This window comes from Lathamus discolor, chromosome 5 (genome assembly GCF_037157495.1).
Source record: "Lathamus discolor isolate bLatDis1 chromosome 5, bLatDis1.hap1, whole genome shotgun sequence".
Classification (NCBI taxonomy): Eukaryota; Metazoa; Chordata; class Aves; order Psittaciformes; family Psittacidae; genus Lathamus; species Lathamus discolor.
In genome coordinates, this window is record NC_088888.1 from 56,206,417 (window position 1) to 56,225,456 (window position 19,040).

A 19,040-nucleotide genomic window follows, 5' to 3' on the forward strand; every position below is an offset into this window, starting at 1 on the left:
GCTTCAGAGTGACTTGCAATGAGGTAAAGGGACAGAGGACCCCTAAAGTCAGCTCGGCTTAACCCTAATGAAACATTAGCCCCATGAAGAGCCATGAAGATCCACTGCAGAAAAACTCAAAAGCTTTCAGAAGCAGAATTTGTAGAGGTTTTTAGCAAAAAGCATAGGATTGGTATGAATGAGGTATCAATGGGAACGTCTGGGAGTCAGATCAGCAGAAGAATCACAGAATCACAGAATCCCAAGGGTTGGAAGGGACCTCAAAAGATCATCTAGTCCAACCCCCCCACAAGAGCAGGGTAACCTACAGTACATCACACAGGAACTTGTCCAGGCGGGCCTTGAATATCTCCAGTGTAGGAGACTCCACAACCCCCCTGGGCAACCTGTTCCAGTGCTCTGTCACTCTTACAGTAAAGAAGTTCTTCCTGATGTTAACGTGGAACTTCCTATGCTCTAGTTTACACCCATTGCCCCTTGTCCTATCACTGGATATCACTGAAAAAAGCCTAGCTCCATCATCCTGACACCTACCCTTTACATATTTGTAAACATTGATGAGGTCACCCCTCAGTCTCCTCTTCTCCAAGCTAAAGAGACCCAGCTCCCTCAGCCTCTCCTCATAAGGGAGATGTTCCACAAGAATCACATTTGTTGACAATACATAGTTCAGAAGGTCACAAAGTCTATATAGTTTCCTAAGCCAACCAGAGCAGGAGCACCAAGGGTTGGTCTACACCCAGACTAAAACAAAGCTTGAGCCACTGTGTGATGATGGTGAATAGAAAATGAGCCTTAAAGCATCTAGATAGCCTTGTAGCATTTAGATGTGTGTTTTCCCATGATATACAGTTATATCTATTATTATGGTTGTTACTTTCAGCTTTTCCTGCGTTCTTGCTTCTTGTACACTTGTTAAAAGCAATACCTACTTTTTTTAGGTTAGTATGGTAAGGAGCAAAGTAGACAATATTGGCAGAAACACCCAAAGCTTATCAGCCTTGGCTTCCTTTATAATAATACACATCATAATCTACTGTGCTTGTTACTAACTGTCTACCAAGGTGATTTTCATACTTACTCATGCTCAAATCTGCAATTAAAGCCCTGAAGATGAATTTGGCATTTCAGTCTTAACATACTGGAGTTTTTCCAAACTCGCCAGTAACCTTCAAAATAAAGTATAACACATATTTACTAATGTAGTTTTGGTCAGCTGGGCTATTACCTCTTTCTTCAGTTTCCCAGCTTCAGCTTTACTCAGTATTACTTAAGCCAGCACACACACCCTGCAGGAGTCGTCAGCTGCTTGTTAGTAGTGATGGAAAAGGTTATAATTAGGTGGATCTTAGTCCAGATTTCAGTTATTGTTACTCTGGGTATCCACACTATTTTCCATTGCCATACAAGTTCTTCCACAGCCACCTGCACTGCTTCCCTTCTGTTTGGCTATCTCATGCAGCAGTGAGGTTGTGTTTGCTGTAAGATTTGTTCCTTCTACAATGTGCCAACATTAGATGGGACTTTATTTGTAATATATTTCAACTGTGCTATAAAGTACACAGTCTCTCTTAAAAAGAGAGCTGTACAAACCATAGTTTCACATGGTTGGCATCGAGCAGGAATTTATAAGCCCTTGGTTGTGATACCCACAGGACTCAAAAAGGGGACAGCAGCAGCAGCACTATCTCCCCATAATAGCAGCCATCTAGTTTCTTCAAGCCAAAGGAATAAGAGCAATCTATTGCATCTACTTCTGCAGCTACTTCAAAGTTCTGGCAGTAGCTCAGTTCCTCTGCTGCACAAAAGCAAACATAAATACTTTCAGACAGCAATTGCCTCTGCTTCTCATATCTGCACCCTATATGTATGGAGCTGCTGCCAACACATAGATCACTCAAAGACAAATGAGCCAGAAAAACTTTCAGAGAGTTGGTTTTTTTTTAACATTAGCATGCACTTGTATTTCTCACGGAAGAGTAAAATATAAGGTGATGGAAGCAGCTCTGAGTTATGTTTTGAGTGAAAACTGTACCTAATTCACTGATTCCATGTATCAGAAAGATCTGAAGAAAACTGGGGACTCTGTTAATCATAGAATCATAGAATCATAGAATAGTTAGGGTTGGAAAGGACCTCAAGATCATCTAGTTCCAACCCCTGTGCCATGGACAGGGACACCACACACTAAGCCATCCCACCCAAGGCTTCGTCCAACCTGGCCTTGAACACCGCCAGGGATGGAGCACTCACAACCTCCCTGGGCAACCCATTCCAGTGTCTCACCACCCTAACAGGAAAGAACTTCCTCCTTATATCCAATCTAAACTTCCCCTGTTTAAGTTTTAACCCATTACCCCTTGTCCTGTCACTACAGTCCCTGATGAAGAGTCCCTCCCCAGCATCCCTATAGGCCCCCTTCAGATACTTGGAGGCTGCTATGAGGTCTCCACGCAGCCTTCTCTTCTCCAGGCTGAACAGCTCCAACTTCCTCAGCCTATCTTCATACGGGAGGTGCTCCAGTCCCCTGATCATCCTTGTGGCCCTCCTCTGGACTTGTTCCAGCAGTTCCATGTCCTTTTTATGTTGAGGACACCAGAACTGCACACAATACTCCAGGTGAGGTCTCACAAGAGCAGAGTAGAGGGGCAGGATCACCTCCTTCAACCTGCTGCTCACGCTCCTTTTGATGCAGCCCAGGATACGGTTGGCTTTCTGGGCTGCGAGCGCACACTGAAGCCGGCTCATGTTCATTTTCTCATCGACCAGCACCCCCAAGTCCTTCTCTGCAGGGCCACTCTGAATCTCTTCTTTGCCCAATCTGTAGCTGTGCCTGGGATTGCTCTGACCCAGGTGTAGGACCTTTCACTTGTCGTTATTGAACTTCATAAGGTTGGCACCAGCCCACCTTACAAGCATGTCGAGGTCCCTCTGGATGGCATCCCTTCCCTCCAGCGTATCAACCGGACCACACAGCTTGGTGTCATCGGCAAACTTGCTGAGGGCGCACTCAATCCCACTGTCCATGTCAGCAACGAAGATGTTAAACAAGACCGGTCCCAACACCGATCCCTGAGGGACACCACTCGTTAGTGGTCTCCAGCCGGACATCAAGCCATTGCCCACAGCAATTCATGTGCGGCCATCCAGCCAGTTCTTTGTCCACCGAGTGGTCCACCTATCAAACTGATATCTCTCCAATTTAGAGAGAAGGATGTTGTGTGGGACAGTGTCAAACGCTTTGCACAAGTCCAGGTAGATGACATCAACTGCTTTACCCTTGTCCATCAGTTCTGTAGCCCCATCATAGAAGGCCACCAAATTCGTCAGGCAGGATTTCCCCTTAGTGAAGCCATGCTGGCTGTCACCAAGCACCTTGTTGTTTTTCATGAGCCTTAGCATGCCTTCCAGGAGAATGTGCTCCAAGATTTTACCAGGCACAGAGGTGAGACTGACTGGTCTGTAATTCCCTGGGTCTTCCATTTTCCCCTTCTTGAAAATGGGGGTTATATTTCCCTTTTTCCAGTCATCGGGAACTTCACCTGACTGCCATAATTTTTCAAATATGATGGCCAGTGGCTTAGCAACTTCATTCACCAGCTCTTTCAGGACCCGCGGATGGATTTCAACAGGTCCCATGGACTTGTGCGCGTTCAGATTTTGAAGATGGTCTCGAACCAGATCCTCTCCTACAGTGGGCACAAGGTCTTCATCCTCACAGTCCCTGCATCTGCCTTCTAAGACCTGGGTGGTGCAGTCAGAGCCTTTGCCAGTGATGACCAAGGCAAAGAAGTCATTCAGAACCTCAGCCTTCTCCAAATCCAGGGTAGCCAGTTCTCCCAAAAGCTTCCTCAGGGGGCCTATGTTGTCCCTAGTCTGTTTTTTGTTTGCTACGTACCTGTATAATCCCTTCTTGTTATCCTTAACATAGAATCATAGAATCATAGAATAGTTAGGGTTGGAAAGGACCTCTAGATCATCTAATTCCAACCCCCCTGCCATGGACAGGGACACCTCTCACTAAACCATCCAACATCCCTGGCCAGGTTTAATTCTAACTGGGCCTTTGCCTTCCTAACCTGGTCCCTAGCTTCCAGGGATATATGAATTCATCAGAAAATAGTTTTTGAGCTTAAAGGTATTTTTGAGCCTTTTAGATTGAGAAATTAAATAATTTGTTCTGATAGCTACAGTCCATCAGGGTACATGTCAAAAGTAGAGGGATTCAGAGCTGGTCAGAACTAGGATCTGCAATTTAAGGAAAACACTAAATGCATGGATACTTGCAGGAAAACATAGGATGTTCATGACTCTGTCTAGCAACTGGAGTTTAGCTTCATTGTTTCAAACTGGAAGGTTTTAGTGACCAAACATGCTATTGCAGTTTTGATCTCAAATCCCTGTGGTCTGGAAATGGACTAAATGTTTCTACACCATTTCAGTATACTGATCTTTTATTAGTAGTAAATCAAAGTTACATGTAACATTTTTGGCAGTAAAAAGGAGAGCAAGAAGGCAGAGAACTGCCAGAAGTGTCTAGGAAAACACAGTGCTTTAATTCTTTGTCCTATTTGAAAAATGACACAAGCAACTGTTAGACGGTTGCCAGGGAGATACTGCCTGTTATTAAGGCAACTGAGAATTAATATTTAAAAGAAATGAGGAAAAGGCAAAGATTTTTTATGAGATATCCAAGATTACTGAGAAAGGAATTAACAGCCATCAGTTAAAGCAGGTCACGTGAGACTGGGGTTTTTTTATGCTTTTGTTGCATGTCTGCAAGGTACTAGGTGGGAACAACGAACTTTTTTCACATACCCTGTCAAGCAACAATAGAATGAAAATCACTTTCAGGATATGTTTAAGCATTTTTGGACGACATATATTTAAATACATTTTAATTAGCTGACTGTATTAAATATAATTTTCTATGTGAACATGTATTCTAATATTTCCTTTTTCTTTTCTCTTTTCATTTCTCCTTCCCCTCTTTTCTCTTTCCTCAGATAAACAAAAGACGAAGCAAGGAAGTAAGCTATCATTTTACATAATGCTTCTCCCTATAATTGATAAAGCAATATCAAATCTATAAAAGAAAAGAAAAACATATAGGAGTTCCTGCTGCTAGTCAGAATTGTAAATTATGGTTTATTAGACAGAGTAAAACTGATACGACAAATCTGATAATAATAATAATGATAATTATAATAATAAATAATAATAATAATGGATAAGTCAAGAAATTCTAGTCTGTTTTTGCCAAAGAAGTTTCATGCCAATACTCTATATTCTTCCTTGACAACAGGAAGAGATGCGTAATGCCAGCACACACACAAAAAAAAACCCCACCAAAAAACCCCAGAACAACCAACGAACCAAAAAAAAGAAGCAACAAATGAACCCCGACCATTTATAACGTTTATCTTTATCATTTTGTACACAAAAATATTCTCTCCACACCTGCTAGGTTCACTGCAGATCTCAGTTATGTATTCTGATGTCAATATAAGCTTAACACTGCAAATCAAGTATGAGCCAGTAACACAAGGTTCTTGTCACAGGATTTGTGCTACATGTTGTCATTTTGCCAGGTTATGGCAGACTAAGAGACCTCAGTAAGTTCAGTCCTACAGAATATTGCTGGTGTTTATTTACAATTCAATTTCCCATTTTCACATCATTCATGAATATTTTTTAAAATTCTTCAGCAGTACGTATGTTACATGCCATGCCATCCTGAAAGACATTTTTTTTTTTTTGTCCTGGAGGTAACAAATAGCTCTGAAACCCCTTTCCTAAGGTTTCTTTGTTTGGGGATCACATGGAACTTCAAGCTTCATCAGTAATGACTTAATGTTTCAGTCAGAACTGTTTAATGCTCTTTTGTTTAAAATGCATCACTGTGGTAACATCTTCTGCAACAGTTTGGGTAACAATTTTCTTAATAATGGAGATGCACAACTTACAGTTTTTACAGGCAGGCTCTTGAAAGTAAATGATTAATATTGTGCATTAAATTATCTGTTTTGATAAAGGTATAATGGTGTAGGTTTTAGTGCTGTTACCTGTATTTTGTATTAATCGCAAGATCATTACTTGAATCATGAATCACCGAAAGAAAAAAGAAAAATAAGACAAAAAAGAAAACAGAAAGGTCTTGTCTTCTACTCTCTACCGTATTTTATAGAGACCATTGCACCAAGCATGGAATCTCTCTTGGCAATATTTTATAACACATGAGCACAGAAGGACAAGTTTTTCAGTCTTCTCACTGAGTTTTATTTCTGTTAGCATAGATTTCTGTAATTAACTTAATATTTAAAAATTGGTGTTGACTTTTTATTAGGACTATTAGAGATTAGCTCTAGTATTAGTTCCACTGTATGCGCTTCATAAACATCCGCAGTAACTTTTTTGTTTTCTGACTTTGAAAATTAGTGACTGAAGCATAACCCAATGAGTACAAAACCTAGAGGCAGAAGAAGGAGAGAAGGGGTAGCTTCTGAATGACAGATGTCTGGGATGCAGTGAGGCTAGAAAGAGATACTTTATTACAATAAAATTACACTTTTGACCTCGTTCAACAAATACCTTTTCCGAGTCTTCTCCTTTAAAAATTTAATTGCCTGGAAGTATTGCCTTTTTAGAAGCACAAAGTAGAAGGAGAAAAACAGTGAAACATTTATCCTTTGATGTGAGCTCCAACAGGACAGGAGTTTCAAAGTCAACAGTACATTAATTCTTCTCTACTTGCTGGTTACTTCTACCATAAATAAAATTTTATTATTTCTGGATTCCTTCAATTCAGATTCCCTATTAGATCGGTTTGTCTTACATATAGCCAAATAGTAAAATGTGAGCAATAAGCTTGATTGATACCATAATAAACTACTGGACACTTTCCATGCTTTTGTACCAGAAACAACAACTTGTGAATTGTGTGTGCTTAAGACAGTAAAAAATTATCACTGCAGCTACTCACTGTAGCTACTGCAAGTTTCATATCTGTCTGCTAAACACAGCCTCCTCCTCATTAAGTCTTGATCTTTCATCTTATGTGTAGAAACTGAGAGTCTTCTAACAGAGTTGTCTAAGACCTGGCACTGAATTCCTGCTGAGTTCCTCAATAGAAAGATTTTTTTTCTTCATATCTGATGAAGACCATTATATTTTTTTTTCCAGAAAATACCTGTTCATTGGTATTTCTCAGAATGATGTGTATATACCAGTGTTAGTTGGTTTTATATATAACATATATATGTACATATATATATGTAATCAGTAGTCAGATGGTTAAAATTAAAACACTCACTTAACATGCAAAAAATTCAAAATCCAAATCTCTGGTCCTTCTGAATAGCCTGTTCTGGGACAGTCTCAACTGTCTTTTTCATTTGGGTTGCAAAAGCTTTGAAGACCTTGGTTTCATCAACCCAGAAAAGTGACCTCACATATTGTCTCAAACATAATTATTGTTTTTCTGTCTGGTTCAAATTATTTCTTATGCCTTTTACAGGGGACTGCCCTTCCTCAGACAGCATCCATCAAGGATGGCGTGTCCTAGCCATGTTCACTACTTTTCTGCAGGCAGAATAAGAGGAGCTCCTATTTGTCACTATTTGTTGCTCTCTAAATTTGATACACATCTGACCCTTAGAAAGAATACTTGCAGTAAGAGACCCTTGGACTTGCTCAGCAAGAAAGGACAATCCCAGATGAGGACAGTAGACCACAGACAGCATTTATGAGTCAAAATTGGCCAAAGGTCATTTTGTCCTTTGCGGTTAAGAAAGACAAAAAACTATCCTGATATCATATTAAGTTGAAGCTTGCAAATTTTAAAGGTTTCATAATCAAATCAATAAAAAACATTTTGCGGACTGAACCCTCTGAATGGAAACAGATGAATCCCATACAATTATTCCATTCACAACATTTTTCACTATTTCTTCTTATGTAATTATAGTCACCCATATGATCTAGATGCTTCATTCTCTCAGATGATTAAATCTCATACTTTCACTCCGTGATGGCTTCTGATTGTCACTTTATCAATGTGAATACGTCTTTTACAGATCCTGGAAAAGAGAAAGAATCCAAATCTCCAGCTGCTACAAAAAATACAGGTAACATGTCAGGAAATAATTATATAAAACCATAAGTCCTACGTGCATCAAGAAAAAAAATCTTGCAATGCGTTGGACATTTTGTTTTTACGGTATAGTTTAGTTGGGAATTTATCTACATAATACTATTTAATCAAGTTTATGGTAAAACTGAATTTGCATTACCAGGATCAGAAGTGAAATAAAGCCTTGGTAATATGAAACATCTGTATGAAAACTTAGAATTCTAAACTCAGAACTTAGGAATGCTTCGTTAATGTTTGGTATTAAAAGCTGCAAAGTGAAATAAGTTTTGAGTAATCTTTGTTCTTTCATCACACTTAAGAAATTTTTGTTGTTTCTTTTTGTGTACATTCTAAAACTGATGAAGCAGTTTTGAGCTACATTTAATTGGTATCATGGCTCTGTTTGTTAGACACCAACAATTATTCAATCAATCATTATCCCAGGGGCATTAGATGTTAACCTTTTATCACTTAGCTTGAATAATGCTAATATTATTTTACAGAACATGCTAAAGAAAAGGAAGGAAAGAATCCTACAGCTTTAAAAGATAAAGGTAAGAATAAATAATATAATATAAAATTTATGGAAAACCACACAAAGTAGAATTAAAATACTAATTTTAAATTAAACATTATAAATCTTTCCCACTATAAATCTTAACCAATCAACACTTAATGGGTTAAAACACACTGCAGAATTTATGGCATGGAAAAAGGGAGAGGGGAAAGGACATAAATAGAATATGGTTAGCTGATACACATTCAGAAGTCTCAAAATGACTTAAATAAATATCACAAAACCACTCTGAGTAATAGTTAAGAACTTTCTTAAGAAATTGCTTCCCTAAAGAATCAAAGTGTTTGATAGGAGCCAGTAAACAAAGTCAGAACTGAAAGCTTGCATAAATCTGGGGACATAGTAGCAATAAAGTAAAGTTTATGAGGATATGAGTGGATAATGTGCTTTCTGGACTCTGTAAAAGCTACAGTTAAAACCCCTCAGCTTCATCCAGACCCCCACCTAGAACATGAGAGTTGGTCTGAATCTTTCTTTTATTCCATATTTTTTAACAGTTCCAACATTTTTTTAAATTTGGTCAGGGTAAATGGTTAACTCAGCTGAATTTCCTTTCATCCATTATTTTGCTGAGTGTTTTTTAACCATTTTATTGCTTCCTTCCTTTCCAGAGATAGCTATATTTTAAAGGAGAAGTGATGTATGGATAAACTTTATTTGACGTGTTCTTTAGGTTTTTCAGGATTAAAAAAAAAAAAAAAAAATCAATCTTACAGACAGACATTAATATTTACTCTAAATGACAGTCACTATAACCTATTTCAAATAAAGAACTTAATGAAGAGCTTAGCTCAAGTGCTATGGAAAAATGAAAAGAAAAACAAAACCCAACCAAACGCCTAAAACAAAAGGAGGAATAATTTTATTGCTAGACATATTTTCAAAATCACAGAAGCTGTGTTCATTTACTCGTGTTTAGTTGGGCAATCACTAATTAATCACTTCTTCATAAAAAAAAATTATAATAATCTGCTAATCCTGTGGTTCATATATTGTTCTTCTGTGCATGTCTACTCCTAATGTACAGATGCTCCACTTACATGAATTTAGTTATCTGGACCAGAACTGTATATCCAAACTCTCCTAGTTTGGATATAATTCTCTCTATCCAAACTTTCCATGGACTGCTTGAATAATCTGTTGTTACCTGATGTGGCTGTGCTGAAAAATTAAGAGGTACTTGAGTGACAGCTCTGCCCCCTCCTCTTCTGCATGGAGTAGGTATGCTAAGCCTGCTGCTCCTTTCAGAGGACTGCAGGGAGGAAGGGGGAGAAAAAGAGGGAGAGAGGAAACTCAAACACTTTTCACCTTTGGCAAGAGTTTCTTTAGAACTGGTGGAAAGGGGTTTTCCAGCCCTGAACAAAGCTTCTGTATCATGTCCTTTAGAGTGCCTCCAAAAGCGCTGCTTTTCATTTCCTGAGCTCATGCTCAATAGGTCAGTGACTTCAAGCACTAAGTTATTAACAGGTCCTTCTAATATGCAGAGGAGGTTAGACCATTTCCACACAGACTCCAGAAAGGGGCAGGCAAGAAGTTATTGTAAATATCAAGCGCAGAGCATGCTGTATCAGATTTCTTACATTTTAGGAAAACAAGGCAAAAATATCTGTAAAAAATCCCAATGTACTATTCAAAGTTTTACCAAACAGAGCTTCAGGCCACTTTCTTTACCTGCTGAATACAGTCACGTAAGCCCAATGCATTACTGCTGCTAACAGCAAAATCTCAATCTACTGTTTGATGCCAAATGCAGTTATAAATGCACCACAGGCTTCTGAACCCCTGCAGCACCATTGATGTCCATCCCCTCAGATCCTGTGAGCACTCGCCAAATTGTTTCCTCTAACAGGGAGCAAACTCTCACAGTTCAGTGTCTGTGTCTAAAAATGCAGGTGCTGATTAGTGAACTGAGTAGTTCAGTTCAAAATATACTGTCCGCAAAGACTCTACAGGAAGAACTTGCAAAGCTGTGTGGGAGAAACCCATAGAAATCTTAGTGGCTTTCTGAGCTGTTGCATTCTGGATCACCCTGCTAAATAAACATATATTTAGCACTATAAATTCCCCAATTCATCATCATATTTACCCAAACTGTAGCTCATAAATTAATTAGAGCCATATTTGTATGCTACTCTTTCCCTTCTCCGTCATCTCTTTGAGCCTCTTCAGTGGGCCTCTGTAAAGGTGGACCAGATTATTGGGGCCTTCTTTTCACTCTTCGCATCTTGATGTCTTAAGATATGTTTCTTAAAGTGGATGTTTCTAGCAAATAAAAATATATTTTTGTGTGTAATAGAGGAAAGTAAGGGTTTTCAGGACTGCATATGCGTGCTAATTATGTATCTTGGTAGTTTGTTACAGTTCATGTAAGACCAAATATACAATTCTAGACAAGATGTTAAATTGTTTTTATGATTAATATTTGCCTGTCACCTTATGCAATAAAACAGACATCATCACACCCTATTCTATTTGAAGGATGGGCTGGGCTAAGTTTGGATGAATGAGGATGATGTCCAGACCAAAAAACCTTATCATAAAGAAGGCTATTTTTCATAAACCAGTGCATAGTGTTTTCATTTAAAGCAGTGACAGGAAAAATAGATGCCTGAATTTGGAGTTATCATTGGGATACTCTGTAGATTGCAACCTCAGAATGTTATCTTATGTATTTTATGAGGTGAATGAAATGTCTTCAGTCTTTGAATCTAATTTTATTTGCAGTAATTAAGGAGAACAGTGGAAGACTATATTTTCCATTGTCTTGTAAGGAAGGGCATCTCAAGACTCCTTCAAAATTCATAATTAGCTTTTCAACTTTTTCCTGAAATACAGAGTAAAGAAGCTCAATAATTGCATTCATTACAATAATGAATATTGACATAAGCACATTCAAATAATGTGAGGCCACTTAAAAGTTAAGGTATAATTTGCCATGTGCTTTTTGTCAGATAGCTAATCAGAGTAGCAGCTCATTTATCCAGAGTCTCTAACAGTAGCACTAAAAGCTCATGACATTTTATATATAACTCCTCATTGAGTTTTTCTAAGAAATTTGCTGGAATTGCACTATGGTGAGTTATTAAAGTGACAGCATTTCTGCTGTATAGATAATGTAAATTTGCTCTTACATTGTGTTCCATGATTTGTTTTCCAAACAAATGGTCTTTTTCCCCCTGTTATTTGCTTTTGCCATGTTTTGGATATCTTTGCATCTTTTCTCATGTCAGTTATGTGTGGATAATAAGCCCATTTATTTTTGTGCACAGATTGGTAGGGGAAATAAGTCCAGTAGTGTGTATTTCTTTCTTGCCATATACATAATAGCACATTGTCATTAAAGAAACAAATGTGCTGATTTGCACTTGCTATGCCATGCTTGTCCTTCCTTTAAAGTAAAATGAAATAAGATCTTGCCTGTAGCATTTTTTATCTTAACTTATGACACACTTTGTTTCTTTAATAGTAGAGTTACACTGTGAGACTCAACTGTGGAAAAGCACTGACTCTTCAACTAATATTTCCTCCAATTTCCATCTACTTATTTCTTGTCATTTGCATAAGAACTAGATTTTTACCCTGAAAAGTTCACATACTATTGCTGCTGTATCTTTCTATACCATCTTCTTAACCTGACCCAGCTTCATCCCTGGAGCTGGATGCTGGAGGAAAACAGCAAGTTGAAGGTTGGCTTTAAGCCAGCTGTATGTTTTTCCCCTTCAGGGACCAGCAGTAAAGTGGGCAGTCGAGAGCAAACGTTTAGTCTTCAGTGAGTCCCTGTTCAAACTCCTGAACATGAAAATGTGCTCCCTGGAGAGCAGGACTGGTGATCTCAGTAGACTTGGCTCAGAGAGTGGGGAAGTCCTCCAGTGACGGCTACCTTCACCAGTTGTAAGAGCCAAAAGTGCTGAACCTGCTTTAGGTGCTACAGATTGTAGGAAATATCAGATAGGCTCCTTCAAAGGGTTTCAGTCTTCATACAGGAAGTGAATTTTTAATCCCCTGAAGGAGTCTACCTGCTCCAGTGAAGCCCAGGCTCCTGATTTAAGTACCTATCCCTGAACAGCTGCTTTTTCCAACAACTTCAGCCACCTTGGAAGTGAACTTTTTGTTACAACTCACACTTAAATCCAGATGGGTATGTGGGATCACTTCCTGCTACCATGGCAGCCAGGAGGATGATCAGAGTTAAATTTATTTTGGAAAGTATCTTCTTTCAGCTTTATCTGTTTTACTGAAGATTTGGTGAACTTCCATTTGGAATAAATGGCATGTTTTTTCTAGATGTTATATCTAGGTGCTATATCCTGTCAGATGGAGTGCAGTTTGGTCTACTCAGCATCTACACAGCACCCTGCAAGCTGTGATATCCTCTCACTCAAACCACATATATTCATAAACCTATGAAATTACTTCCTCACTTTGGAAAAATGTATTTCCTCCTAATATTCCCTGATGCATACACTTAAGAGGTCAGAAGGCTATTACATAATAAAAAAAACCTAAATAGTTGTTTATGCAATATTATGTATGTTTTTCCTGTGCTTGCTGACCCTGAATACATGGCCCCTGAAGGACTAAGGTAAAAACTTAGGCTTCAGACCGCCACAGAAAACATGACAATCGCTTCTGTCTTCATGAAGGTTTAGGTAAAACCCTAAGAATTTGTAATCCTGTGTCATTACTTGCATTTTCCCCTTCTCCTTTCCAATTTCTCCTTCCTGTGAAAACTCTATGGACAGTGATCTACAGTAACTTCTACTCTTGATTTTTTCTACCAACATTATTGCACCTTAAAAATGTATAAAGTGTTCACTTATGTTCACAATTCTTGTTTTCATTTTTAAATATTTGTCTTCCTTTCTTTTTCTTTTTTTTTTTTTTTTTTAATGTGAGAGGGCAGTCCTGTCTTCTAAGTCTCAAAAATTTAATTATCTCCCTACAGACTATTTGAAAGGAAAAAATCCTAAGAATCCAGAGGGGTCAAAGGAAAAAGGTAAGTGAAGAAGTTAAGAAATTCAGAAGTTAAGAGTATCATAACAGCTATTCAGTGCTAGAAGGAGGTCTTGAGTAGGAATATACAAGGATAGAGGATCAAACATGTCCTGGTTCATGTTTAGATTATTTTATCCATTATATTGTTTTTAACAACATTTGTGCTCTACAAATTCACATTAGGATTCCTAGTAACTACCTGGCCTTCTTTTACATGCAGAGGTTTGAATTCGAAACCTGGGGGACATATTAAAATCTATTTTTATAACATCTTTGAATGTTAATCTGTCAAAAGTGAATTGTCTAAAAAACTTACAGCAGGGACACTCCCACTATGGAGTAGGCTAAATCTGGTCACGTGGCTATGTCTCAAGAATACAGTTGACTGCAAATGAGACAGGCTAAGGTTACTGACAGATCCAGGTGCTTGAGCATGACTGATATGTCAGGGTTTTTTTCCCAGTTTCATGGCTGCACAGACATATACGTCTCTAATCGTTTCAGTTGCAGAAGGTTGGCCTACAAGCTGTGCATGCAGAGGTCACGGATTATTTGGTAGTGTGTATTTGGAGGAAACCTTATTTGTTGCAATGTGATGTGTTGAACAGTCTTTCTGAAGAGTACTGAAACAGCTCAGAAATTAAAGGGAAACAGCAAAGGCTAACAGAACTGCTCACAGTTCCTGAACTATAAAGGCACATCTGAGGTCCACACTGTGACAGAGTCGCATTATTTTGGAAGCTGGAGATATTCCATAAAGTCCAGATTATGGCTGGTATAGTGCAGAGTACTGAATAGACATGAAATAGAATTTGATGCCCTTCTAGGAGGAATGTATTACTCCTTGTGAAAACACTGGGGAATGAAACCAGGGTGCCACTTGAGGCTAAGGATTCTTCTGTTTGTCACTTTTGTCAGTCCATACATCTCACCTGGGCTCCATAACAACATTATAGTTTACCTTTATTTGTGCTTAGCCAACTTCTGGATTGTCTTTGGTCCTTGGATTCTGCCTTGTAAAGTACAAGAAAGAAAGAACATCAGTGTTTTTTCTCATCTCCTTTAATATTTTGTCATACAGTGCAGAAAAATTAAAGATACAATGATGTTCTTGAACTATTCATTGTGACATAAAACATATGAATGTACATTTAAAGGATGAACACTGCTCTTATTTTACAACCAGCTTGCCTGTGATTTTAAAAGGCTATATATATGCAGGAAGTGAAATCCTGTTCACAGGCAATACCCATATGGTGTCTTTGATATTGAAAGAATAATGGAGTCCTGAATGAGTAACTGGTCCTTTTGTCACTCCTGAATGAAAAAACCTCCCACTTCACTTTAGCAGCAGCTTCTGGCTTTCAAAAATAGTGTTCCTAATATTTTAATTATATCAGTGTGGATTATTTTTTTTTATTTGGGTTCAGCTAAAGAAAAATCCATTGATGTCAACTGCTCTATAGAATTGCTTTCCTCTTCGTAAGTTATTATTCTTCATTGCCTACTTAAAAGATTAACAATTTCCTCAAAATGTGAAGAAATTAATGACATATTGAAGAATTATTATTTTGCATATCCAAGTCTAAAAAGATGAACGAATGACCTTATTGTTTTTGTTCTTTATTTCTGTGCTGTTCAATCCATTTAATTATGACATCCTTTTTGCTCTCTATGTATCAAATTGTTTGACTTGTTTTCTTTTCAAGTGTCAACTTGTTTCTCTAACCTGACTTGTGATAAATGTTAAATGTCTCTTTCCAGATACTGGTAAAAGAAAAGATGTGAAGCCTCCAGCAGCATTAAAGGAAAAGGGTAATGTCTTATCATTATGTGGCTGGGAAATAACCAGTTCTCTTTATGAAAGGACCTGCTGGTATCTCAGTGCAGTTATGATACATTTTGAATTACAGGCTTTTGGTGAAAAGGAACTAAACCTAGCTTCTACTCACTTAATAATCTGAAATATTGAAAGGAGCAGTGTCTGACATGAATCAGAAATACTAAAATCATAAGCCTTCCATGGTGTTCTTTAACCACTCTGACCTGCACAGCCACTATTGCAGTGGGAATGCTGGTCTATTCTGAGTGAACTAGTAACAGAGCCATTGCTGAATACACATGACAAGTTGAAATTATAGGCTGCACAGGAATGAATGCATGATTTGAATTGCGGAATCTTTGCCAGGTAATTTAGTAGGAATTATGTTTGGTTTGCTTTCAGATCTTTAGTTGAGGTTCTTATTAAACAGAAATTCTAATCCTTAACACTTACCTCTTTTGCATATTTGGTTGATCTGGTGTTATGCATGTTTGTTACTTATGCTACTTACTTTCTCCTTCTACTTTTGTGTTGGCTATCTTTTCCAGACTCTTCAAAAGGAAAAGAAATGAAGGCTTCAACTATGGCTAAGGAAAAAGGTAACAATTCCAAGTTGTGCTGAGCCTTACCATAAGATACAGTTGAGAAAATAAGTCCATTGTGCAAGTATTCCCAAATGAAATCCTAGTTTCTTCATTTAGCCATACATAAATATCATTGAATGGCATCATTTCCTGCTGGACATTCTTTTTACCTGGCTGATAAATTAGAGATACATATGGGACTAAACAAGCAAGTTGTAGCAATAGAAATTCATAGACCCCAAAGTTACGAGGACTTATTTTTTTAATCTTAATCTTTGACTTATTTTTTCTATTTAAAGTTGTAATTTCAGATTGAATTTTAATTTTCTTCTATAACACATTGTTTGATTGTGCTTTCGTGTTTCTTCATAAGAAGAAACATCAGCAGTAGTCATCAAATAAAAATCAATTACAATTTGTAATACCTGTCAAATACTAGGCTTTTTTTAGGAAATGATAAAGCTGTAATTATAATTACCCAACCACTTTCATGTTTATTTATTCATATCAACTAAATTCAAACAAAACTTAGTTTTACTTTGACACTATTTGCATATTGATTAAACAGCACTTGCTCAGGAAAAAGCAGTCTCTCAGGTTGAATGTGTAAATAATTCAACACGAGTAAGAATACGTAATAAGTTGCTAACTAATAAGTCAGTTGAGTCATGGAAATATAGTAGTCAATGTTAAAAACTTCAAGTTGGTTTAGAAAATACTTCAGATAATTGAATAATATTGCTCCCTATCTTTAGATTTGCCCTAAGGATCACTGGAAATAATGAGGCAATATTTTATCTGACAAAGTTCTGAAAGGTAACATTTGCAAGTTTTTAAGTGCAGTTTTTTCAATAGTGTATGTAGGTAGTATATAGCAGAATAGCGGATATCGGCTATTACTTTGCACAGTTGTACCATTCTGAAGCAAAGAGAATGCTTAAGCATTACAAAAGTAAATAGGGCTTAAAAAGTCTGAAACTCTTTGATGCAGTCAAAGTAGATGAACCTGGGTTGTCAGCCCGAGGTCAAGGACATTGGAAAACTAGGGACCTATTACTGTACAATTTCTTTCAGTTTGCTTTAGTCAACAGGGAATACTGTGTTGTTGTGTATTCTTACAGTCTTATAGTTCCTGCTTTTCAAGACACAAAGCCCATGATCTGAATGTTTAGTGCAGAGTATGCTGAATTTAACTCCACTGCAGTACAAGATTACATTAGCAACACCTGTGATTATTCTGATAAAGAACAATGGCTTGGATGAAGTCTGAACTAGAACTGATGTAGTTTTATAGTAGCAGCAGAATATTTGGATAAGCAATATTTAGTGGTGACTATGCTGGGTCTGCGCAGCTTTTACCAGCTTCCCACATGAGATGCTCACTACTCTTCATTTTTTCCTAATGGCTGGCTTACAGCCTTGCATGTCTCCTGTGGACGTAAGCGATACCTTGCACAGCTCACTGAGAGCAACTCATATCCCACAGCAGTGCCAGCATTTCTTTTTTACTCTAGCTGGCTCTATAAGAATTTAGAACGTTTGGATTAGTTGTCATCAGACACACAATCAGGCCAACTGCCTTCTTTTTCAAGTCTTGTATATCTTAGATCTGTAAAGTAACTGTTCTGAGTAGGACTGCAGATCTTTCAAGGCCCCTTGAGCAAGACTGCAACAGAAAGGTACAACTTGAGTGGGAACGTCTCAGTTTGCATACATGTGTATAGTGACGCCACCTTAGTGTCTGCAATAGGATTCAGTCATCTTCTAGTCACAGATGTCCATGACACAGCAAGTGTTACACAAACTCACTTTGAAGGCAGTTTAGCTTAGTGGCTGCAGGTTTTTAAAAGTTGGGATTTCTTTTCTGTTCCATGTGACAGATGTTCATATGCCATTTCTTAGCTGATGGGATTCATATAAATGCAGCACATCCAAAAGCAAATACAACTAACTCAGTGACACTGAATATGTATGACAAGACATTGACATTTTGTCAGAAGAGTGTAGTCCCAATGCGTAAAGTGGCTTTAAGCATCCATGTGCGATGTTGTGCTTCACTAAACTTCTCTTTTTTAACAATGTTAAGTGACATGTTGCATAGATCAGGCAGACAGTTTGAGAAAAGCCTCTGTAGGGAAAAGAGCTCCTGAAATTTTGTGGCTGTTGCCCTGTAAAGAAGTGCAAGCAGGAGGTCACGTTTATAAGCACTGGTTCTACATTTTTTCAACCAAGAGTACACAGGAAGCTTCTTTAGTGGGCAGCTCTGTATGACCTATCCAACCAAAACACACCTTAAGAAACAACAGTGATTTGATTAGGACACGCCATTTTACAGAGATCTGTCAAATCCATTGTAAATTGCATTTCTAGAAGTGGCCACTGTGTAACAGCTTTGTTAAGACAATATTTTTGAAATGTGAAAGTCAAATCCATACAAGCTGGATACAGAATTGCAATAGAAAATCTTAAATAATAGAGAACCTAAATGTAAGGTAGATATAATAGGTGTATAAAAATTGCAGTATCAGCTTTTCAAACAGTTTGTCCATTACAGAATATCATTGCTGAACACTGTCAATAAGAAATACTTCAAGAAAACATCAGAGCTCTAAAAGCACTAAGATAATGACAGATACATAAATACCAAGACTGAGTTATAGTGGGAGTTATAAAATTCCCATTGTGAGTCAGCACTCCTTTGTGAAAAATCGTCAGTAAACATTAGAAAATAAGATAAAAAGAACAAACATAACACATGTAATATGAATGAATACCAATCTATAAAAGATAAGATTTTAATTCCAGAAAGCAGTTTATATAAATTAAAGATGAGGCATGTTTTACAGAAAAATATGAAGTGTAACTCTGTCCTTATGGTTTGATTTTATTTTTTTTTTAAGGAAAATGTTCAAGCTGAATAAGTAGCATCTG

At 37.7% G+C, this 19,040-nt stretch overlaps 1 protein-coding gene across 2 annotated transcripts in view; it reads left to right on the forward strand.

Moving 5' to 3' along the window:
* Positions 1–19,040, forward strand: part of TRDN (triadin) — a 227,868-nt gene that overhangs the window by 158,186 nt on the left and 50,642 nt on the right. For both annotated transcript variants that reach the window (XM_065680964.1, XM_065680963.1), the window contains exons 23-28: positions 5,007–5,030; positions 8,076–8,126; positions 8,635–8,685; positions 13,654–13,704; positions 15,468–15,518; positions 16,074–16,124. In XM_065680964.1, the coding sequence (XP_065537036.1) occupies positions 5,007–5,030; positions 8,076–8,126; positions 8,635–8,685; positions 13,654–13,704; positions 15,468–15,518; positions 16,074–16,124 (279 nt within the window). The remainder of the gene's footprint in view (positions 1–5,006; positions 5,031–8,075; positions 8,127–8,634; positions 8,686–13,653; positions 13,705–15,467; positions 15,519–16,073; positions 16,125–19,040) is intronic.